This window comes from Paroedura picta, chromosome 2, assembly GCF_049243985.1.
Source record: "Paroedura picta isolate Pp20150507F chromosome 2, Ppicta_v3.0, whole genome shotgun sequence".
In the NCBI taxonomy this organism is placed as follows: Eukaryota; Metazoa; Chordata; class Lepidosauria; order Squamata; family Gekkonidae; genus Paroedura; species Paroedura picta.
Window position 1 is genome coordinate 91,265,457 of NC_135370.1, and position 24,461 is coordinate 91,289,917.

General features: G+C 42.4%; 1 protein-coding gene across 3 annotated transcripts in view; it reads left to right on the forward strand.

Moving 5' to 3' along the window:
• The window catches only part of SERGEF (secretion regulating guanine nucleotide exchange factor), a 105,353-nt gene that overhangs the window by 26,206 nt on the left and 54,686 nt on the right, over positions 1–24,461 (forward strand). For 2 of the 3 annotated variants that reach the window (XM_077321597.1, XM_077321595.1), the window contains exon 10: positions 22,021–22,057. The exons of the other annotated variant lie outside the window; for it this stretch is intronic. In XM_077321597.1, the coding sequence (XP_077177712.1) occupies positions 22,021–22,057 (37 nt within the window). The remainder of the gene's footprint in view (positions 1–22,020; positions 22,058–24,461) is intronic. 3 annotated transcript variants of the gene reach the window in all.

The window sequence follows — 24,461 nt, forward strand, 5'->3', positions numbered from 1 at the left end:
GACCATTCAGAAAACCCTTCCAGGTCTGTCAAAAAAACCCAGGAAGAAAGCCTGCATTAGGCCAATCAATGCTAAATTCTGGCTAAATGGGAACCACTTTAGGCCTAGCTGCAGTTAATGTTGGTGGCAATAATTGGTGTGAGGAGGTGATGCAGTGGAGTTGCACCCACTCAGCTCACATTTTTCTCTTCAGTTGCAGCTAAGTGATCACCACTGTTACGCTTTTTACACCAGCTTGTTTTGCTTGTCCTTGGAAATTAATTTTTTGAAGAAACATTAGAAAGGAGTGGATGATTCTGTTTACAAGGAATCAAAACTGCGTGATTCAGTCTTCATGTTTACTAGTCTTGATGGACGCTTGTGTTTTTAAGCAGCTTCAAAATGCTACTTATTTCATTTATATCTTGCCTTTCTCCTTTATGGAGGACCCAAAGTAGCATTTTCCTCTCCTCCATTTTATAGTTTTAACAATCCTTTCAGGTAGCTTAGCCTTATATTTTCTGTGGCCCAAGGTGTCTCCCAACGTCCCTTGACAGAATGGGAATTTGAACCTGGGTCTCCCAGATCCTAGTCTGACATTTTACCCACAGTTGCAGAAACCTTCCTAGAAAACAATATGCCACCAACTCTAGCACGCCTGTCCTAGCAGAAGGTGGAAGTTTGGTTTTGTAACGGATGTTTGTAAGTATACAATTGACCTATGTAGTCCTTACTGTTGATCCTACCCCAACCCTACATGCTAAGGTCTGGAGTGATTCTTAGAAGTAGGATCAGAGTGTTGGCAGGGTGTAAAGTAAAAAAAAAACAAGCAACAACAAAAAAACCCAACCCAGATCTGTAGGACATTGAGGTAAAGCAAGTATGGAATCTGTAGGTAGGCAGGCCATTGTACAGGGATTTGCAATTTTATTAGGCCTATGTAGGAGATTAGAGGCGAAGCCTGAGAGGTAATGACTTCTGCCAGCAATTACTTCTGCCAGTGTGGTGTACTGGGTAAGAGTGGCAGCCTCTAATCTGGAGAGCCATGTTTGATTCCTCAGTCTTCCACATGCAGCCAGCTGGGTGAGCTTGAGCCAGTCTTAGGTCTGTTCTGACAGAGCAGTTGTCTTAGAGCTCTCTCAGCTCTCCCCTCACCTCACAGGTGTCTGTTGTGGGGAGAGGAAGACAAAGGTATTTGTAAACCACTTTGGGACTCCTTTGGGTAGTGGAAAGCGGAGTACAAAAATCCAGTTCTTCTTCTGTAAGGCTACTTAATACGTTTATGATTTGTCTGAGATTTGAACATTGTTCTGAAACAACTGGGGCAGGTTATCATGGCATTAAAAACAGTGAACTACCATTGCTTCTCTGTTTTAGTTTGGTCCCCGTAAGCAAGAGGCCTCCATTTTTACAGGTTCTTATCACCCTTGTGCCTGACTATCAGCAGGAAGACACAGAATCTAAGGCAGTGGTCGCTCAACCTGGGTGTTGGGACCCCTTTGGGGGGTTGAGCAACCCTTTCACAGGGGTCGCGGCAGGGCAAGCAGCTTGGCCAGGGGGGGGGCGCCATCCACCCAACAGCCTTGTGGGGTAGATCGAGAGAGCGTTCGTCTGTCTGGAGCAGCGGAAAAGAGTGAGATTGGCATGGTGGGACAAGAGGCAGAACTGAACTGAGAAACTCTGGGGAATTTTTTTTTTATATACCTGCATGAACATGGATCTTCACGTCATTGGACAGTTTTGGTTTAATTTCTGTGAAAGAACACTTGCATAATTTTATGGTTGGGGGTCACCTCAACATGAGGAACTGTATTAAAGGGTCACAGCATTAGGAAGGTTGAGAACCATTGTTCTAAGGTGTCAGTGATATGAATTAAGTGGTTTATGGAAAGGCATTACTGCAAAATATGCCACTAAAGCAAATTATACATTGTGATTGAAAACATTTAATGAGATCCTCTCTGAACTTGAGTGAGACCAACAGTGTATTTAATAGACATAAGGGTATTGATCTCTAATTTTTAAACTCCTCCATCCTCTCCATGCATTACGCTTACATTGTCTTAGTGCTGAGTAATCCATTTCTTTGTATCTTAAACACATGGAAGCATTTAGTCGTTGTGATAGCAAAGTATTAGCAGCGGAGTCTGAAGAACCATTATAAAGATGTATGTAGCAACCAGAGCACTCTAGTATTTGATTTGTAATATATGTATTAATATACCACTGCTGCCTGGCAAGAAGTTGATATATCATGTGTTTCATCTGTCTGTATGTCTACAATTTATGCTTTTGCTATCTGTTCCTTAATGGCAACCATTACAATTTTCAATGTTCAACCAGGTTCATTTTAGATAGTTGATGCCTTTAAATATAGTTGCAGTTCTCAAGTGTGCTTCCCTCATACTAGTTAGACAAAATCTTCTAATCCACAATATATTCTTGGACTTGAGGATGTCTTTGTTTTATCATGCGCACTTAAAGCAACCTCAGAAACTCCAAATAATTTAATACACTCGGTTGGGATAATATGTAGGGATTCTTATTTACCTCCTTAGATTACACAGAATTATTTAATTGGTTAATTAAATAGAATTAGATGTTAGATATATTTCTTTTTCTGTACACCTCCATTGTTGTATAAACAAACTACTTTCCATCTGCTCAGTTCCCCAGTTCTCCAGTGCAAAGGTTTCCAGGTATGGTGCTGATTTGTTAATTCAGGAATTCTCAAACTATGCTGTAGGTAGCCTACTTAAAATATGGTTTTCTGGTTGAATGCAAACCATGCTTTCTCATTTCAATCATTAGCCCAAACTTTACCTCATCTTCTTTATGCACTGTTGGTTCTTTATGCATTGTTTGGTGAGATGCCTGAACAGAGCACCAAAGTTTTATCTGTTTCCCTTTCTCTCTTAAGGGTGATAGTAAGGTTATGATTCAGTTCTGTTACCAGTGAACAAGGCAACATCCAGCCCTACCATTATATGATGTGTCCAGAAGGATAAAAGCATAGCTGTCTTTTACACTGTAAGCATTTATTTAAGAAGAAGCAGAGTTGGTTCTTACATGCTGCTTTTCTCTACCCGAAGGAGGCTCAAAACGGCTTACAGTCACCTTCCCTTTCCTCTCCCCACAACAGACACCCTGTGAGGTGGGTGAGGCTGATCTCACTGCTCGGTCAGAACATCTTTATCAGCACTGTAGCAAGCCCAAGATCACCCAGCTAGCTGCATGTGGGGGAGTGCAGAATAGAACCTGGCTCGCCAGATTAGAAGTCCGCACTCCTAACCACTACACCAAACTGGCTCTCTTAAAGCTTGTCATTCAGAAAGCTCTTTGATATTTTAAAGACGGAGTGACCTTATACTGTAGCGTAACGGCTAGCTAAAATAGCTGAAAGAAACCTTCTGAGGTATTTTTTCCCCCTGTGGCAGATGCTGCTTTTGTACTTACAAGTGCCATGCTGAATCAGTATTCAGAGTCAATATTTTCCAGACACAATATTTCTGATTATCACTGTACTTATTTTTCTGTCCTGACTTACAACCATTTTTAAAACCCAAGCTTTTCAAAGGAAAAAATGGGAACTGAATTGGCATTGATCAGCATGCAGAACTCGGAAGGGGAAAAAGTGTTACGTTTGGCCAATTCTGCAAGGAAATAAATCAGTGCCCACGCCCAGGATCGAACCAGCAACCTGATTTTCAGCCTAATGTCTTGCCAATTGTGTTATTTCCTGAATTTTTCAGCCAGAAAAACACCACATAAAGCTTTCCCTGATGTTTTTTTTAAAGCAGGGATCCAACTCTAGTGAGGTGGCAGTGCCTCAGTAGAATCATTCCCTTTCTTTAAAAAATGAAATCGAGAAGGTGGGAGGGGAGGGGGGGGAAGGAAAAGGCACCCTGCAGCCCTTGGGAGATAAGAGCATTTCTCAGTGCCCTGCTCTGTAAGGCATGTCTGGAGGAAATTTAGGAACCATATGAAAGGCTTCTGGAGTTCTGACGTCAACAATTAACTCTTATTATTGATAGACTTAAGGAGGGGTTGTCTAAGAAATATACAACGACGAAGGTGGGAGATTTTTCTAGCGAGACCAATCATGCTGCACAGCAAAAAGAGGAAAAAGAAAAAAACTCAGCACCATGACACGATCCAGTTCTTATTAGTATGTAGTGTATAAATGCTGCAATTTGGAGGAAAAGATCTGAGAAACAAGAAGTGTGCAGAGTGCAGGAACAGGATGCGAATTAAAGAAATACCAGCTTGAATTCAGTGAAAATAGAAATTAAGCTGTGAACGTAGAAGGCAAGGCAAGGATTCGTGGAGGCAGCCAGCTGTAGGGCTGCCCCTGCACTGGCTGAGTTTTGTTCTGGGAGGGGAGTGGGCAGGGAGCCCATACCTGTGGGAAGTGAAGCAAACAGTGGGTCTCCACACTGGAACAGGCGCAGCTGTGGCATGGCAGGTTTCATGTCGAGAGGTCCTGCTGCCACGGCTTGTCTCCAGAGCAGCTGGCTGTGACCTGGCTGGGAGATTATGCTGCCACCTGAGTTGGCCTCCTTGATGCAGCAGCAACTGCTCCAAGGGGTGGCCCGGTTCCCCTTTGGGTCCTGAAAAGGAGGACAGCTGCAATGGTGCTGTCCCAGGTGGGCCATGGCCAGTTGCTGTGGGGACAGGCTGTGGCCAGCTGTGCCACTATGGGCTGCCACCTCTCCGATAAGCCTCCTTGATGCGGAGGCAGTGGCACTAGGGGGGTGGCTGTCATCTCTCTTGGACTCCAAAAAGGAACTTGGGGGTGGTAGTACCATCCAAGGCAGACCATGGCCAGTGGCTCCAGGGACAGGATGTTTTTGGCCACCATCACCAGCACTCTAGCTGGCCTTCTTTGGTTGTCCCTCCAGGGAAGGAGAAACCTGTAAGGCTGACCTGCAAAGGCAAGTTTCCCAGAGAGATTGGCACATCCACATGGCCCTCTACTGATGTCGGGTGTTTCCCACCAATAGCAAAAAGGCAGTTCCGGTGCTCAGCAGTTGCCGGGTAGATCCCCGGGTAGATTGCCTGTTTCCTGTTGCTGGGACCCCCCACCTCCACTGAGGACCAATTAGGTTGATTTTTATCGCAGACACAATGTAGGAATTATTAGTGGGGAGATGAAAAATTGGCCATTTTGTTGGCGTATGTAAAGCAAGGCAAATTGACTCACTGAGGTTGCAAGCAGCTTGCATCCGAGTTCTACTTTTGGAGTAGTAATCTCTAGTATTGTTAGTGTATTTCAGTTTCTGTAACAAGCTGCTGCTTTAGTCAGCAGGCAAAAGGACCAGGATAAACATTTTGAAAAATATGACTTCTAACTTTGTTATATAAAATAATGCTTTAGTGATGCTAAGGCTATTTTAAAGACTCCTTCAGGTGTTTGTCCTTATTCTACAAGCAACTCATGCATTGAGGCTCCCTGTGCCATCCATGAGCTGGGAGCGGATTTTGTTTGGGTGTGTGTGTTTTGTTCTGTGTTGTGTAGAAAAAAACCCTCACAAGCTGCTCAGTTAACTCTTGAAACTGAGTGGTTTGCCATGTGGAGGCAGCCACTTTAGGCAGCAGTATAAAGCCCTTCCTATATATTAGTTCTTTTGTATGCCTCAATTTTAGTGTAAGCTGCTCTCTTGAAATAATTTGTTTCTGACATACAAACAATTAATTGCTCTTTTCAGTTATTAACTTCCTAGCTGGGCTATTGATTGCAGTTAAATTAACTGTTGTTTTACAAAGATGAGTATTAAGAATAAGATTTGAAAAAAATAATAAAATCAGATAATGATACTAAATATTTTAGTATCTAAATACTTTAAATTAAAAGTTAAATTACAAATAGTAGAAAATAAATTTCACAACCAGAACTCTTTAAAAAAAGATTGAATACAAATGACTGCATAAATACAAGTGTACTTTGGGTTGGGTTCAGTGTTTTGTCAGCAAAAGGGGATGAATATATATCTTTCCCTTTTCTCTGTCTCCTATCAGTCATTTTGGATCTTGAGATAGTGAATTCCCTGGATTATGGGACCTGTGTGGACTAACTCCTCCACCAGACATTTGTTTGACCTCAATTGATCCAACAACATCTGCTGGTCTCCCTCTCAGACATCCCCTTCCATGACTGAATAATCTGACCTACCTAAGGGTTCTGTCAGAGTTACCATTCCTGTTGAAATATTGGCCTGGTTGATATGTTACGCTATGACTGTTATATTTGTTACAATGCACTATGTAATTACCCTATGACATTTCATGTAAACCGCCCAGAGCTGTATGAAAGGACGGCATAAAAATCTAAATAAATAAATAAATAACAGAGGGAGATTACCTTGAGCAGGGGCAATGGTATAAAATTGATCTTCTTGCCTCTTCTGTCCATTGACATGGGCTGTGTAGCACTAAATCCAACCCATGGAAGGCTTGGAAGCCTATAAAGAAAAGAAATAATGTCAGAGAAATATTCTTATCAGCGTTTTTGCATAGCATGTTATTCTTAATTGAAATTATATACATTTTATATGTAAAGTGTCATGTTAAGTAGTCCCTTGGAGAGCTGAATTTAATGGGTGAGGTTTTTCTGTCATTCTCTGTCATTCTGCATGCAAATACAAAGCAGATGAATAGTTGAATGTCTTTCAATAGCTGTTAGTTTAGTTACAGTCCAAGAAGTCAGTAAATCTTTATGTAAAAAATGCTGTAAAAATTCAGGAAAGATGTTCAAGTGCTATATCAGGTATAGGATTGATATACTGGATAGTGATTCCCCCTCCCTTTTTTCCTTTTTGAAAAACGCTGAATCTTGGAACATTGAGTTCAGATCTTTGTATTAACTTGCACAGCAATGGGAATTGAGTTCCTCAAACGTCGCCGCATGTTCTTCTGGAGGAGGTCTGTGAGGGTGCTTTTAAGAGCAGTGAATTATTTAAACCAGCAGGCAAAACAGACTGTCCAAGAAGCAGTGCTTTGAAATAGCTGAATGCCTAGAAATTAGGACAGTGCTGAGCTCCTATCTGTAATAGCATAACATTAGAGAGGACTTGTTTTCTGGTTGTCCAGCATGAAATTTATGAAAACAATCCATCAATAGGTTTTCCTGTGTGACTATTACCATATGTGCCTTTCCCATTGGATCATGCTATCCTGTGTATCTTGGTCTTTGAGGGAGGTGTGGTCTGAGGAGGGGAGGGGAGAAGCCTCAGCCAAATATAATGTCATAAAGTCCATCCTCCGAAGTTGTCTTTTTCTCCAAGGGGACAGATCTCTGCTGTCTGGTGTTCAGCTGTAATTCTGGAAGATTTACAGGTCTTGCCTGGAGGATGGAAACCTAAGGCTTGGAAGCAATCTCTTGGTGATGCGATACCACCAAAATTGCATGACTCAATTAGGTCTAGCTTCTTTCTACTGCTCAGTAGCTGCCAACATATGAAAGCCAGTGGGGTATAACAGGGGCAGCCTTTCTCAACTTTTTTACTGATGAGAAACTCCAGAAGCATTCTTCAGGCTTCCATAACCCCCAGAAGTGGCATGATCATGCAGAATATGGTGGGGAAACATAGCTGTGAACATGCCCGCCCAGGGCCCGTCCCCACCCCCTACTGGCCTATCACTGGCCATTTTGGGAGGAGATAAATGGGTGAACATGACCATATATGGTCCTATCACCCAATAAATGTTTAACAATATATATGCGTCTGTCTGTCTCTCTCTCCATCCCATTTGGGAAATCTTTCCAGGGCTGTCAAGAAACCCCAAGGTTTCATGAAATCCTGTTTGAGAAAGCCTTAGTTAGGGCTTCAGAGCAGGTTCTGGGATACCCAGGTTTGAATCCCCATCTTCCTGCAGAAGCTCACAGTGATTTTGAACTAGTCACATACTTTCAGCCTGATCTACCTCATTGAGTTGTTATATGATAAAAAGGAGGAGAAGAAATTAATATAAGTTGCTTTAGTCCCCACTGTGGAGAGAAGTGAGGTATAAATTTAGTAAACAAAGAATATATAGCGTAAGATGGGAAATAGATAAAAAGTAGATTGGTTAATGGCTGAGAAGGAGAGAATGAGGCAAGGAAAGAAGAGATAATATGGGAATTGGCAGGAGGAGGGAAAGAGGAAATAATGTGTGTGTGGGGGGGAGGACAGAGGGGAAAGTGAGGTGCCACCCACAAGACCTTGAAAGTTCTCTTACCTTGCAAGTGGGCCTGTCTCGGGCTGGCACCACACAACTGGGCCACAGTTTTCCTAGGCAGAGGCTGTAGAGAGAAGAAAGGGAAAACTTTGTGTGTTGTGCATATGAGACAGTTCAGATGTATAAGTTGGTAACCTTTACTGCATTCTTCCATTTTGGGGAATGCGGCTTGGTATACCACTCATATTCATTTGGATTGCCGATTATTCTTGTGGGTTCTCCCACAAGTCTATACTTTGTCATTCTAGTTAACATTTATTTCCTCTTAGATATTTATTTTTCTAATTTTTTTCTCAAAGATTTTGGCCTTAGCAATGAGAACACTTTGAGTTGTTTTTGAATGAGACGTACATGAATCTCTGATGTCTGTTACATTTCTCACCAGGTGTTTAACTGACCTTTTGATTCTAAGTATTCATCATATCAGAAATCTCCAGTGACTTTGTCTCTGTTTGGCTCTTAACAATTACTATCTAGCAGTGACTGTAGTTTAGAATAGTATAATGAGATTAAGGCATCAAGATAAGTCAAAAGTGTTTCACAAACTGTCTTTAATTATGTTTACACAAGTATTAGAAATGTACTTTAATGCCTGGTATGTGTAGGTGTTTGCTTCAACTATATATAAAATTTAATTCTACATGCAGCTGTCCTTGACAGGTTGTTAGAACTTGTTTGCAGTGGCTAGTAAATGAACAGAAAGGAAATGTAATGAACTTTCTGTCATTTGAACTTATATACTTCATTCACTGGTCAAAAATTTATGAACTGTCTTCCCATGGTCTGTTAACAGAAGAGATACTTTGCATACTTCTAGTTACTTGCCTTCACACAGAGTCCTAGAGAAATAGTTTCTCTGCTTGCTTAGGATGATATATATAGGCACAAGCATATACAAGATTCATAAGGGCAGTCAATGCATTTAGCCTTTAGCCATTTTTCTACCAGTTATTTTTTTGTAGAACAGGAATTTTGAATGTGCTGTAACAGCCTGTACTGAAGGCTGCAGTATCTGATTGGCATGCCGGGAGCATCCCCTAACATACAGCTAAGTAGAGATTGGTGAAGAAACTAGGTCATAAGACATGCCTACTCTACCATCAAAGTCTGCAGGGTGTAATCACAAATCAACAGGACTGCCCGTCTCATGGCGTTCCCCTCACAAAGTATGGGTGGACAAGACTACTGAGAGTGTGCCTTAATATATATCTCACAGGTAACTGTAGCAGCAGCTGCTCCTTTGCTTTCAAACACGGGTACGTAGTACCTCTCAAAAATCAATTTCACCACAGAGATTGATGATACCCGTGATATTTTCTGTGTAAATATTGTAAGAGGTAGAACATTTTATTTTGCTGTGTTGAGAATATTGGACATATCTGACAAAGGGGTGAACTGGGACTCAGTTGGTGGGAAGTGAATCAGGATCTCATTCTCCTTACCTACTTCCCGAGTACAGAGTGGACTCTGCGTTCCTTGGATGCCTGTAGTTCACTGACTTTTTACTGTGACAACTGCCCCCTTCACAGCATACATCTGAGCCACGTTGTTTATTACTCATTCTACCTTCTTTGAGTTTGGGGCATTTTCCCTGTGGTTTGATCACAACTTCTGTAAAGTTCTGCTGCGACCTGACTTATGAGGTATTCCCTGTGACTGCCAGAGTTCATTCCAAGGGAGCTATTTCCACATCTTCCACTTGCAGCAGAGGAATGCTGCTTCCTAAATTTTGTAGCATAGCTGCCTGCCCCAAGCTTTTCACTTTCATTAGGAACTTGAATGGGTTTTATTGTACACTGCCACGAATCTTTCAAGAGGTGGTGGTATATTAATCTAATAATAAATAAAAAATAGACTTCGTCATACCAGCAGGGCTGTAGCTACGGGCAGCACTGTGAGTCAGGGCCCTCCCTTCAGTCTGTCCTGCCTGCCTTCCAGGACAGCTCATTTAGCAGCACATGCCTAGTGGGGAGTGCACGTCCAGCGGTTATTCCCTTTGACTCTGTTACGAGAGAGCAGCAGCAAGGAGGGGGAGGGGGAATAGGATGAGGAAGACTTGCCTGATTACCAAAGAATACGGGTCCTGAGCAATTGTAGTATTCAACCAACAGTTCGTGTTATTGGGGTTGGTCCTTTATTCATGAGTGAATCATACTGACTGCCCTAAATAAATTCTTTTCTGCACTCTGCAGCCATGCTGGACCTTATCCTCATGGTCTGGCCTACATCCCACCTGAAAAAAGGGGCATTGTGGCTAGGTGAAATGGCAAGTCATTGTTTGATTTCACCCCGCCATAACAAAAGCATTCCAAGAGGTCTCCAGCCCTCACCTGGAGGTTGGCAACCCCATGTGGGTCTTGGTTCCCTTCCCACTCCTTTGACACCACTCCTCTCACCTTAGAGCTCTACGCTGCTTTCCCCATGGAATTTTTCTGCTAGGCTTTTAACACAGGCTTCTTTAGGCTCTTAGTGTAATCTTTCTTTTCTTCCTCTTGAGTGCACTGTGCTGAAGAGTGGTGGAGAGATCCAAGAGGCTGTTAACAAAGGGAATGCTTGTGAACCTTATTCTCCAAAGTTTTTTGTCCTTTTATACAAAAATAACTCTTCTCCTGCGTTTTCCAGTGAGCTAAAAAAAGTGGATTCTAGGACAAGGATGTCAACTCCTCCCATCCTTTTTTGGACATCTGTCAATTTCATTTTGTTAAAAATTTTCTAGGAGAGATTAAAAAACAGAGTTTCTCACTAAGAAAATTATGCATATAAATTTGGGAGTAAATTCAAATCAGGATAAATAACTTCAAAGCACTTGACATTTACAATTAACTAGTATCTGCCCCCAAAGGATTCTTCTTTGAAGATCTAACAACATCAGGATTTTCGTTAACATTACAAGAGTGTTGACTATGTGTTTATTGTCAGGGTTTCATTTTATTTTATGTGAGTTCATCAGCTATCAGCTATTTCCTATATTCTTCTTTCAGGCATATCTTTATCACTGTCAGAACCAGATTTTAAAAAGCCTAATACTTAGGGTGGAATTCCAAGTTGTATGTAGTTCTATGCTCCTTTTATAAAAATAGGGTTGACCCTCCCTTCAGATTATGACAGTTGGAACAGTAATTGCAAGTGATGACTAGGACCTTGGGAGAGTGCTTTTTCACCCATTCTCTCTGACTGTTTTCGTATTGAAACTCACCAAGTTTTTGGCCCTAGTAGGAAATCGGGCAAAAATCATCTGGGAGAGGATTTTAAGCCAGAAAATGGCCCTTTCCCCTGTACTTCCCCTGTGTTGGTTTTGTTATTCGAACTGGGGAGGTAAAATGGAATCTCCTTTGGTTGCCTTCATCTTGAGGGTGCTGGCCAAGCAGGGAGGGGAACTTCTTGTTCTGTGGTCTTTCCTCACATTCATTGCCAAGAGTTCCCCTTCTTCTCTCTTAGTTCGTGGGAAATGGTTCTGAGCAGTCAATTTATTTGCATCCTTTTAGATTATTGCCTGAGTGAGTCTGCTGTTTTTCCTCATGAATGCCAGAATTCTGCAGCTGTGTACACATATGCAGTCTGTTTCCTCTCTGTACCCTCCCAAGGGATTTGTTAGTATTGCGCCTATGTGGGGATGAACTTTGTCTTTATTCCCGTGGCCTTCTTCTGGTATTTAGAAACCTTAGTCTTTTTAGTAGGTGGCCTCACTGTGCTGATTTTTATCTCCATTTTTATTGTTAGGAGGAATGGTGATAACTGAGGTTGACATATGTATGTATGAGGTTGACATGTATGAGGTTGACATATGTATATTTTCTAGGAGAATCCCCTGCTCTGCCCAGGGTAGCCTGCAGTTAGAATCATAGAATCATAGAATCATAGAATCATAGAGTTGGAAGGGGCCATACAGGCCATCTAATCCAACCCCCTGCTCTATGCAGGATCAGCCCTAAGCATCCTAAAGCATCCAAGAAAAGTATGTATCCAACCTTTGCTTGAAGACTGCCAGTCAGGGGGAGCTCACCACCTCCTTAGGCAGCCTATTCCACTGCTGAACTACTCTGACTGTGAAAATCTTTTTCCTGATATCTAGCCTATATCAGTGTACTTGTAGTTTAAACCCATTACTGCATGTCCTTTCCTCTGCAGCCAATGGAAACAGCATCCTGCCCTCCTCCAAGTGACAACCTTTCAAATACTTAAAGAGGGCTGTCCCCTCCCATGTCCCCTCTATCCCCTATCCCCCTATCATGTCCCCACTCAACCTCCTTTTCTCCAGGCTGAACATTCCCAAGTCCCTCAACCTATCTTCATAGGGCTTGGTCCCTTGGCCCCAGATCATCCTCGTCACTCTCCTCTGTACCCTTTTAATTTTATCTATGTCCTTCTTGAAGTGCGGCCTCCAGAACTGCACACAGTACTGCAGGTGTGGTCTGATCAGTGCCGTATACAACGGGACTATGGCATCTTGTGATTTTGATGTGATGCCCCTGTTGATACAGCCCAAAATGGCATTCACCTTTTTTACTGCTGCATCACACTGCCTGCTCATGTTTAGTTTACAATCCACAAGTACCCCAAGGTCTCGTTCACACACAGTGTTACACAGTTGTAAGATCTTGGAAGCGAATCGGGGTTGGCCCTGGTTAGAGCTTGGATGGAAGACTGCCAAGGAAATCCTAGGTTGCTGCGCAGAGTCAGGCAATTGCAAACCACCTTTGGACATCTCTTTCCTTGAAAGCCCTCCTACGGGGCCACCAAGTCAGCCATAACCCGATAGCACTTTCCATCATCAGGGGGAGTCTGCTTGAATTTTTATCAATCCAACTATTTTCTGCTTTGTGTAAGCTAATACAATGAGATGCTGTATGTGCGTATGTGTCTGTACACTTGTTCATTTCTTTCTTACATGCATGCATATCTAGATAGGTGTATGCACATATTGTGTACAATGTTGATTATCTGTTCTTTGTAAGTCGGTGTTCCCTTGGCTCTTAGTAAAGAAGCAGACAATTTTTACTGCCTTCTACACTGTGCTCAGGAAATCATTTCATGCAGGAGAATTCAGAACAGACACTAGGTGTCAGCTGATACACACAGCCAATAATTACTAGAGGTTGAGGAGTTGTTCTGATAAATTTCATTGCAGCTTGGTTGCCAGGGAAACTGCATCTTTTGTGCATGTACTATGTGTGTTTGTGCAGAAAAAAATCTGCATCATATGAATTCTGCTTCAGACACTGCAGTGTTTGGAAAAGCACTGTCGCTGCACAGCAGATTCCCTCATCTTTGCCTGGCTGAGGGTTTAAATTACAAAAGAGAGAGAGAAAGCGAGAGAGAGATTGTTCATTTCTTTCCTTCTCTAATATTTGGATGAGTCCTGAGGCTGAAAATACTTCTTTAGAAACAAAAAACAACCTTGTGTGCCAGCTCTGTGCATATGTCCTCACTAGCAAGGAACAGTTATTGTCAGACACAAGCAGGCATTTTTAACACAAAGACACAGGTTTTGTCTTCTTTTTTTTTGCAGAGGGAGATGATAGCAACAGTTTTGTTGAGCAGTAAATTTGGGGCACTTCATTGCCACAGATCTGTGCCACAGCTCAGTATAAATATATTAAGACTTTAAAGCATGAAGTCTGTTCAAATATTTTTTATCACTCACATCTGTCATTTCTAAGCATTCAGTAAGGAACTGACTCTACAAATATTGGCATGTGTCTACCTGAGAAGTTCTTGTACTCCAGCTGTTAAAAAGCCATCTGGCTTTTTACAATTTAAGAGTACAACTTAATCTATGTTAAGGAGAAGCAATAAAAGGTACAATCCACTTTAACACTTCTAATTTTTCTTCTGCAGTTCAGTAGTCTTAATTTGCCGTATTGCACTAAAAGATATGTTTTGCAGATATACATCTTTCATTTCATTGTCTTTTGGCCTCACTCTTCACAGTTTTTCTCTCTGCCAACTGAAGATACATTTCATGCCTTTTGGTCTGTTGGCTAGAGTTGGACTAGGAGTGGTGAGACCTTGTTAAAATTGTTATGAAACTATTTTGGTGAATTTTAGCCATTTGTTCTTCATTAACCTAGCATAGCTAATAGGGTTGTCACAATGGAGGGAGTCAGAACCATGTGCTCCTTTGAACAGGTAAAATATGAAATAAATAATTTTGATGGTGCACACACTAATCTATAAAAGGTTATGTCACATTAAAATCTGTTGTTCTTTTGGGGAGTTGCGGGATAAAAGTCAATAAATAAAATAAAAATAAATAAGTGCCAAAGTACTGTTTTCCTTCTGCAATATAGTAATATAGCTAGTCTCGTCCATTTAAGAGGATCTCTATTTCATCCCAAGGCAACAGATTTGGCTTAAAAGAGTTAGCAATGGGAAGAGGCAGGGACCAGCTTGTTGACATGTGAGGTCTGGAATTTAGGCCCTCTGGAAGCCATTGACCAAATTGCTCCTTGTCTCTCTCAACATGCTTGAACCTTTTTTGTCCCCTGATATACATGACTTAGTGGTCCCTGGCCCCCAGTCCGGGGACCGGGACCAGTCCGTGAATCAGTTGGTACCGGGCAGCGGCTCCTCCTTGTCCTCCTCCCCGGCTGCTGCCTCGGGGGCTGCCCTGCCACTCTGCCGCCAGCTCGCCTTTGGTGATCTCCAGCAGCCGCTATGGCTGGGGCTCCCCCTCGGTGTGGCACTGTGCAGCTGCTGCTGGCAGCGCCCCCCAGCGGGCAGCAGGAAGTCAGGGCACCAGCGAGAAAGCAAGTGGAGCAGGGGCTCAGACGGCGGCAGCGACGTCCCTCGGCAAAAGACTACCCCCCCGGGCTTCAGTAAAATTGTCAAGCGTTGACTGGTCCCCGGTCCATTTTGTAGAGCCCATTTGAAGGCCTATGAAGTCGGAGGGGGGGAGAAGGAAGCAGGGCCGCGCATGCGCAATGCGTCCGCAAACCTGCATGCGTGGCACTCCCGCATGTGCAAATGCGCATCCCACATGTGCAAACGCGCATCCCGCATGCGCGGCATGTGTGGCCGGGTGATCACCCTCCCCGCTGCCGCTTGTCTGCAGCCTCGAGAAGGTTGCAGACCACTGAGTTAGGGTGCTGATGAGATGCCTTCTACTTATCACTGAAGACTGATGAGATCCAGAACGCTTCATAACAACCTTTGATTTTTAGAACTTTGGAAGGATCTGCTGTTAGATTCTTTTGAAGATAACAGCTTTAAAAATTAAATTCCTGCTTGTTTTTTGTATTTGTGGAATTATGCAGACCTCATGTAGCTTACATCAAACAATAAAAATCAATAATGCAATGCATTAATCAAGTGCATAAAGGAGCAGCAGGAGGAAAGCATTATTGTGCAGTATTATATGTGTTGAACCTTACTGATTTGCAGCTTCTGTTATTACTTATTCCCTTTTGACTCCTAAACCCATAAAATGACAATATTTTGTCGTTGCTATATTGTCAAGCAGAGAATTGCCAGTGGGATAATAAGAAACCCATGACTAAATTTTAAACTAAAATTCAGATAAAATCTAAGTTGTTTTGAGATAATCTTTCACTCCCTCAATTCTACTACTGTTACTCTCCATCCTGTAGTGCTTGTTTTCACACTTTTATATCAATAGTTCTGTGGTACATCTTATTACATTGCAAATTAAAAAATTATTAGACAAGACTGTTTATCACTTATAGCTAAAATCCACTAATTTTGGGGTACAAGGGAATACTTTCATCAATATATATATATATATATATATATTGACTGGATGGTGTAAATATTATGACACTAAGTATAACATGACTCATATGTTTTTTCCCCCACCATTTTTTCAAGGAAGCAGAAAAAAGTATGAGACAATGTACATAGTTCTCTCTTCCCTGAAGACCTCTGGATTCCAACCTCCTGGCCTGGAGACCAGGTTGAGCAGCCAGCACCAGGAGGTTTGGACAATAGTACATTTATCAAATTTAAGGTCAAACGAGTGGTCTTGTGAACTGTATTCATAGAATTGTGAAATTTTACTAGCTTATTGTAAGAACAGGGAACATTTGTATCTTCTGGCAACCATGTGGCGATCAAAACGGCCACTCTATCTCTTGTTTACATCTTTAAGAGAGAGTGCTGTTAACTGCTGTAAAACTTTCTGGCCAGATGCTCTAACCCTTAATACCTGTGGTTATCCAGTTCAACTGATATTAATCACAGCAAATGACCATCTTAATTGTCCTTTTGGTTACATCAATAAGCTGACTAGTGTTTTAGACCCCTGGTACCTCAGAGATATGGGACAAGGTCATTATTTTTCTCTGCCTTTTGAGATGCACTGAAGCTTCATGGCAAGAATTCTGATTTTAGCTAGTAAGAAGTTTGTGAGCTGGTCAGCTCTAGGGACTGGCTCTCCCTAGTTAGAAATTATTATTGCTTTATTCTAGAATCACACCTGTTTGTATGCTTTCTTTTCTTCCTGTGGCTCAAAACATCTTTTATAAAACAAATTTTTTATAATTGACTTGGACTCAGTGTGGATTCATTCCAGCTCTCCGTATCCTGTGGGAACCCAGTGGGGTTGGGCATTTTACCCTCCCCAGAGGACAATCATTCTTATACATCTTCTCTGAAGAAGATCCATTTGGATTGAAACATGTCAGCTCATTTTGTTATCTGGGCAAATGTTGTGTTACTCATAGCATTCTTGCATATTTTCTACTGAGATTCCATTTGAGATTTGGTGTAAAACCTGTGACACATCAGAGGGAGTAGCTAGTGAGACCATACCTTTATTAATCTGTCAGATATATTCCTTCAGTATTGGAAACATGACGTTTCTGCTATTTAGAAGGTGTCATACCTTCTAAATAGTATTGATCCACCATCCAAACAGTGTTTTAAGTGGGAACATTGGCCTTAATGTTTTCAGAAGCAGAATGTATCATATGATTTCTTGTTCAACATTCAAAACCGCATCCATGTCATACATATTTAATATGGAAACAAAATTACAAGATTAGCATGTTGGTTGTTTTATTTTTTTTAATTTTTAATTAAGTTTTATTATAGAAAAAAACGCACCAGGAAAACCCAACAGAACAAAACCAACTGATTATACATACTGAAATAAACCATCATAATACATTATTGCTCCAACCAATAAAGAAGGACACAAATGGCATAAAAATATAAGACAAAAACAGAAACTAAATCAAAAAACGAAAAGACCTGGGAGGGGGGAGCTTCCATCTCTAACCGCTCCTGCGGTTATAAAATAAATCCCTAAGGGCTATTGGGGAGGAGTTAGGGCGGGCTCTGTCTGTGATAAAAACTCGGAGGGGCGAATCAGTAGCTGCAAAACGGCTCCTGATTCGCCCCTCCAAGTGCCACTCAAGGGCCAAGCGGCCAGTAGGGAGGCGCGCGAAGCGCCTTCCAATTGGCCCCTCACCAGGACAGACCAGAATTCCATTCACCCAGCCCAGTCTGTCTGCCAGTCTGCTCCTGACCACTGCAGGGAGAGGTCAGTAGGGCTGCCAAGGGGGATGAGAACAGAGGCTGTGCCAGCCCCTTTTGCCCCAAGGCTGTCCTAACTGTCATGTCCAATTGCAAATTGCCTCAGAACCTTGACAGAGCTGGCAGGAGGCCCCCCCTTCAGGCATATGCGAAGGAGCCTCTGACAGGCCCTGACTGAGGGGAGGGAGGCATTTTCCTTCAGAGAACAACGCAGGGGAGCCTGAGGGCCTTCCTTTTGAAGGGGGGACTTTCCCCTGCCAAACAGTTGCCTGAAAGGGAAGCCACAGAAAAGCCCCTTCTCACTTAAAATACTGCTCTGCCCAGAGGTTAGACACAGCCAAGCCATGTGTCTTTCTTTTTTGCAACTCTCTGCAGATTTGAGGCCTACTGCTCAGCGTTATTCTGCAGAGGAAACTGGTTCTTTTGTCTCCTGTTTCATCTGCACAACAACCCTGTGCAATAGGCCTCAAGTCTTTCAGTTCAACAACAACCTGTGTGGGAGGCCTTAAATGTTTCTCCTCTACCACAACCCTGTCCAAAGTAGCCCTTTCTGCCTGGGGAGCTGATCTTTATATATGCAGGTGAGCTGTAATTCCAGGAGCTCTCCAGGCCACACCTGTAGGTTGGCTACCGCTGGGTTGGAAATATTCCTGGAGGTTTGAAGGTGGGACTTAAAAATCATACAGTGCCTCAGAGTCCAGCCTTCAAAGGAGCCATTTGTGCCCGCGGTTGGTAGGGAGTGGTGCAGGTGTGTCCCTCCTGGCCTATGGGTTATGGCCAGCCCTTACCAACAACTGTTTGTATTCTGGGGCACAGACAGGCAGACCAGCATCAGTCCTGTGAGTCTGGAAAGAGCAGGAAGATCTAAATAAATATTTACAACCTGAAACTGTAAATAGAGAACAAGTAAATGTCTGGAGACACATGGTAACTGAAATGACTTATTGGCCTGGCAAATAACCTTGGCCTCACAAATAAAAAAACAGTATAAAAAACCTTACTAAGGTCAAGACTGCTGTGCACAGAGAGTCTTCCTCTTAGGGTTGCCAGCTTCCCTGTGAGGCTTGCTACCCCACCTCTCTCACAACCCCACATTCCTCACAGGTTGACTATTGTGGAGAGACAAATGGAAAAGGTGTTTGTAAACCGCTTTGAGACTCCTTTGGGTAGTAATCAATAGGGTACAAAAATCCGTTCTTCTAAGGAGCAACCATGAAAGAAGCATGTGGGCACATAACATTTTATCAACAATGAAAAAATGGAAAAGAAGGAACAGGGTGAACACCTGTGTACTGTGACTACCCCATGTGTATTAGGGCAGAGGGGCATTTCGGTGTTTGTGGCCTAATTCACACAAGAAGGGAAATGACGCAGAACTGGGAGGAATTGGTTGCCATGTAATCTTCCTCTATATCTCCACACCCATACCCTCATTTGCCACCATGCCACCACACAACACACACATTCAACAACATGCCCTTACAGACTGGACAACTCCTCCCCTTCCTCTTCACACTGCCAAGCTCTAGCGCCCGTTGTATTCTTGGATACAACGGGCTTTGCCCCTAGTAATACAATAATACAACTAATACTATACAGACCACCTTAATCTATTATTTTAAAAAGTATAGTAAAAAGAAGATCCTCTTGTGGCACAGAGTGGTAAGGCAGCAGTCATGCAGTCTGAAAGCTCTGCCCATGAGGCTGGGAGTTCGATCCCAGCAGCCAGCTCAAGGTTGACTCAGCCTTCCATCCTTCCGAGGTCGGTAAAATGAGTACCCAGCTTGCTGGGGGGTAAACGGTAATGACTGGGGAAGGCACTGGCAAACCACCCTGTATTGAGTCTGCCATGAAAACGTTAGAGGGCGTCACCCCAAGGGTCAGACATGACACGGTGCTTGCACAGGGGTTACCTTTACCTTTACCTTTATAGTAAAAAGGTTCCCATCGAATTAAAAAAGCTTCATAAATGAAACATGTTTGGAAAATTTCACCAAATACTTTATAAAACCATTCTAAATTATGATCTTTTTTTTCTCCCCTAAGTTAATCCAATTTTATTTATTAATTTTTAAAGTGCTGCTGTATTTTTTATTTTTGCATGTCATCTCTCTAAGGAAATCCCTATAGCATTCCACCAGCACTGGCTAATAAGCAATCTAGAGTTTTTGGTTTACATTGGGAATTTTCATTAAGATACACGTTGAGGCCAATTCAGCGGTAGATTTTATTTGTTCCTGGGTGATTTTAATAATCTTTGTAAATACTGATTTCCAGAATTTGGTTGTAATTGGACAGGACTATCATATATGTATAAATGTCCCAAATCCATCACAAAATCTCCTACAATTTTTATTCTCCATTTTCATTATGTGGGCTAACCTTATTGGAGTATAGTGCCATCTTTCAGAGATCTTTAATGCATACTCTTATAAAGTTCCTGAAATTAATTTAAAACTGAATTGTTGAAACATTTGATTCCAGTCGTTGTCATGGTGTAATAGTTAAGAGTGTCATCTTCTAATCTGGTGAGCTGGGTTTGATTCCTTGCTCCTCCACATGCAGCCAGCTGAGTGACCTTGGACCAGTTGTTCTTACAGAGCAGTAATATCAGGATCCTCTCAGCCGCACCTACCTCATAGGATATTTGTTGTGGGGAGAGGAGGCAAATATAAGCAGCTTTAAGACACTTTCTGGTAATGAAAAGCATGGTATAAAAAACAACTCTTCTTCATTAAAGTTAATATTCAATTCTGTTTCCCAGTTCTTTTTCACCACCTGCATTGGTGTTTAATAATTTCTTTAATAATATCTAGCATATTTTAGTAATTATTTTCCTTTCCTCTTTATATATATATATTGAATTAGTTCTTCAAATTCAGTTAATGGTATATTTGATCTCTAATTTCCTTCATTTGGAGAAAATTTAGGATTTGATGTAGAATCATAGAATCATCTTAACACAGCCCGCGGCGCCGCGGACTAGAGCCAGCTTGGTGTAGTGGTTAGGAGTGCGGACTTCTAATCTGGCATGCCGGGTTTGATTCTGCGCTCCCCCACATGCAACCAGCTGGGTGTCCTTGGGCTCGCCACGGCACTGATAAAGCTGTTCTGACCGAGCAGTGATATCAGGGCTCTCTCAGCCTCACCCACCTCACAGGGGGTCTGTTGTGGGGAGAGGAATGGGAAGGAGACTGTAAGCCGCTTTGAGCCTCCTTCGGGTAGGGAAAAGCGGCATATAAGAACCAACTCTTCTTCTTCTTCTTCTTCTTCTAAATAAAGCCGTAAAGGCTTAGTGGGAGGAGTTAGGGCGGGCTCGGTCCGGGATGAGGAAGGGTGCCGATTGGCCCCTTCCTCTGGACAGACCATTTGTGCGTACAAATCTGCTGGTTGTCCTGGGCCCCCAGGAAGTGTGCCTGCCCTTGGCCAGGGCCTTTTCAGCCCTGGCTCCGACCTGGTGTAATGAGCTCCCGGAAGAGCCAGGGGCCCTGATGAAGCTCTCTTGGTTCCACGGGGCTTGTAAGATGGAACTCTTCTGCCAGGCATTTGGTCGAGGCCAGGGTGGAGACCTTTTTGCATCTGTACTCCGGCCAGAACATTACACAACTAAAATAAGTGATGCAAGATCAGAAATCGTGGTGGCAGTTGAGCCATAGGATTACCAAAAGTTGGACTTGACTGACATCATTAAAGTTAATATTGGCTTACATCATGATCATGAGCTTTTGTGAGTCATTTGTGAATTTTTCAGATACAGCTAGAATGAATAGTCAGCACTGGACTTTATAGGAAAGGGATTTAATCTCCAGTTTTTTCTATTTATATTTTATCAATAGTTTTGATTGCAGCACATTGCTTGATTGCTTCAGACAACTATTACTTATCCATACCCTTGATTGTAGTAATCAAGATGCTTAGAGGGCTACCAGGTGATGACACTTGTTTCTGATTAGCTCAGATTTTCAGTCTCAGCAACATGCATTAGACTGGCAGAATTCTTCCGGGCAGTGTTTTGAAAGTATACTAAGTGGGACTTTGGATCTTGTTAAATTTCACCCGTCTTCAAGTGAAGCCTTAAATGCAACCTGTATATATATAGTCAGGAAAGCTGAAACCATTTGTTTTGACCATTGCATCTGAAGAATCTGAATGATATATAATATTCTGTAAGCATTACACAGATTTTCTTTAATCATTATTTTAGGTGGATCCTGAATTGGACAGTATTTAAGTGAACATTCAGTAACCCCATCTGTTTCTAGAAGGCTAGAAAAATTACTTATGTATTTGATTGTTTTCCTAAACTATTTGTGCTTGTTTCTTTTGCAGATTGCATGTGGTTCAGAGCACAATCTAGCAATAATAGGTAAGTACCTGGGTTTTATTAATGGTTTGCTTCCTTTTCAATAAGAGTTAAAAAGGCTATTATTAAAACGATAAGACAGCAAATGGAGGCAGAAGGGATGAATCTTATGTGCTGTACAGAGCATTGAAATGTTGAAATAGTAATTGTTGGTCGCATGCTAACACCAATGAAATTAGGGTCAGAAGTCTCCTTGATCAGCAATCAAACATTTCTCTAAGAGGCTTTGAGGATTCTTCTGTTGCCAGTTAACCCTACAAAAGAATATTGATTGCTGAAGTAACCTTGAAAAAACTGCTTTGCAAATAGGAAAAAGTGCTACAAATATAAGCAGTTTAAAAATTATTGAAAAGTTGGAAGAATTTTTGAAAAACCTTCTCTAAGTCAGTACCAACTACTTCTGAATTTGTTTTACCTTGAATCCCTATGGGGTTGCTGTAAGTCATAGAATCATAGAATCATAGAATCATAGAGTTGGAAGGGGCCATACAGGCCATCTAGTCCAACCCCCTGCTCAATGCAGGATTAACCCTAAGCATCCTAAAGCATCCAAGAAAAGTGTGTATCCAACCTTTGCTTGAAGATTTCCAGTGAGGGGGCGCTCACCACCTCCTTAGGCAGCCTATTCCACTGCTGAACTACTCTGACTGTGAAAAACTTTTTCCTGATATCTAGCCTATATCGTTGTACTTGAAGTTTAAACCCATTACTGCGTGTCCTTTCCTCTGCAGCCAGCAGAAACAGCATCCTGCCCTCCTCCAAGTGACAACCTTTCAAATACTTAAAGAGGGCTATCATGTCCCCTCTCAACCTCCTTTTTTCCAGGCTGAACATTCCCAAGTCCCTCAACCTATCTTCATAGGGCTTGGTCCCTTGGCCCCAGATCATCTTCGTCGCTCTCCTCTGTACCCTTTCAATTTTATCGATGTCCTTCTTGAAGTGAGGCCTCCAGAACTGCACACAGTACTCCAGGTGTGGTCTGACCAGTGCCGTATACAATGGAACTATGACATCTTGTGATTTTGATGTGATGCCTCTGTTGATACAGCCCAAAATGGCATTTGCCTTTTTTACCGCTGCATCACACTGCCTGCTCATGTTTAGTTTACAATCCACAAGTACCCCAAGGTCTCGTTCACACACAGTGTTACCTAGAAGCGTATCCCCCATCCAGTAGGCATGCTTTTCATTTTTCTGACCCAGATGCAGAACTTTACACTTATCTTTATTGAATTGCATCTTGTTCTCATTTGCCCATTTTTCCATTGTGTTCAGATCTCGTTGAACTCTGTCTCTATCTTCCGGAGTATTTGCCAGTCCTCCCAATTTGGTGTCATCTGCAAACTTGATGAGTAGTCCCTCCACCCCCTCATCTAGATCATTAATAAATATGTTAAAAAGTACCGGGCCGAGCACCGAACCCTGAGGTACCCCGCTACTCACCTCTCTCCAGTCTGATGAAACACCATTGACAACAACTCTTTGAGTGCGGTTCTCTAACCAATTCCCTATCCACTTAACTATCTGAAAATCCAGATTGCAGTCCTTCAACTTATCCATCAGAACATCATGGGGAACCTTGTCAAAAGCTTTACTAAAATCCAAGTAAATGACATCAACCAAATTTCCCCGATCCAGCAAACCTGTTACTTGGTCAAAAAAGGAAACTAGGTTGGTCTGGCAGGACCTGTTGGAGACAAATCCATGCTGACTTCCTTGGATCACCAAATTGTCCTCCAGATGTTTGCAGATCGCTCCCTTTAATATCTGCTCCATTATCTTCCCCACAACAGAGGTCAGACTCACTGGTCTGTAGTTTCCCGGGTCATCCTTCCTCCCTTTTTTGAAGATCGGAATAACGTTTGCTCTTTTCCAGTCCTCCGGGACATCTCCAGTCCTTAAAGAGGTTCCGAAGATGATGGACAAGGGCTGTGCAAGTTCTCTGGAAAGTTCTTTGAGTACTCTCGGGTGCATTTCATCTGGACCAGGGGATTTGAACTCATCTAGTGCAGCTAAATGCCTCTCGACAACCTCTCTATCCATGTTAACCTGCCACCCAGACACTGTCCTTTGGCTACAGCCATCTCTAGACGTGCCTAAACACTTTGACCTGTGGGAAAAAACAGATGTAAAATAGGCACTAAGCCTTTCTGCTTTCTCTGCATCTTTCGTTAGAGTTTGTCCATCCGCACCCAACAGCGGGCCTATTGCCTCCTTTACTTTACGTTTGCTCCTCACGTAACTGAAAAATCTTTTCTTGTTACAGTGGGCTTCCCTGGCCAATCTTAGCTCACTCTCAGCTTTGGCCTTTCTAATGATTGATCTACAGTGCCTAGTAACCTGTAGGTACTCTTCTTTAGAGCTCTGTCCTTCCCTCCATTTCCTGAACATTTTCCTTTTCTTTCTT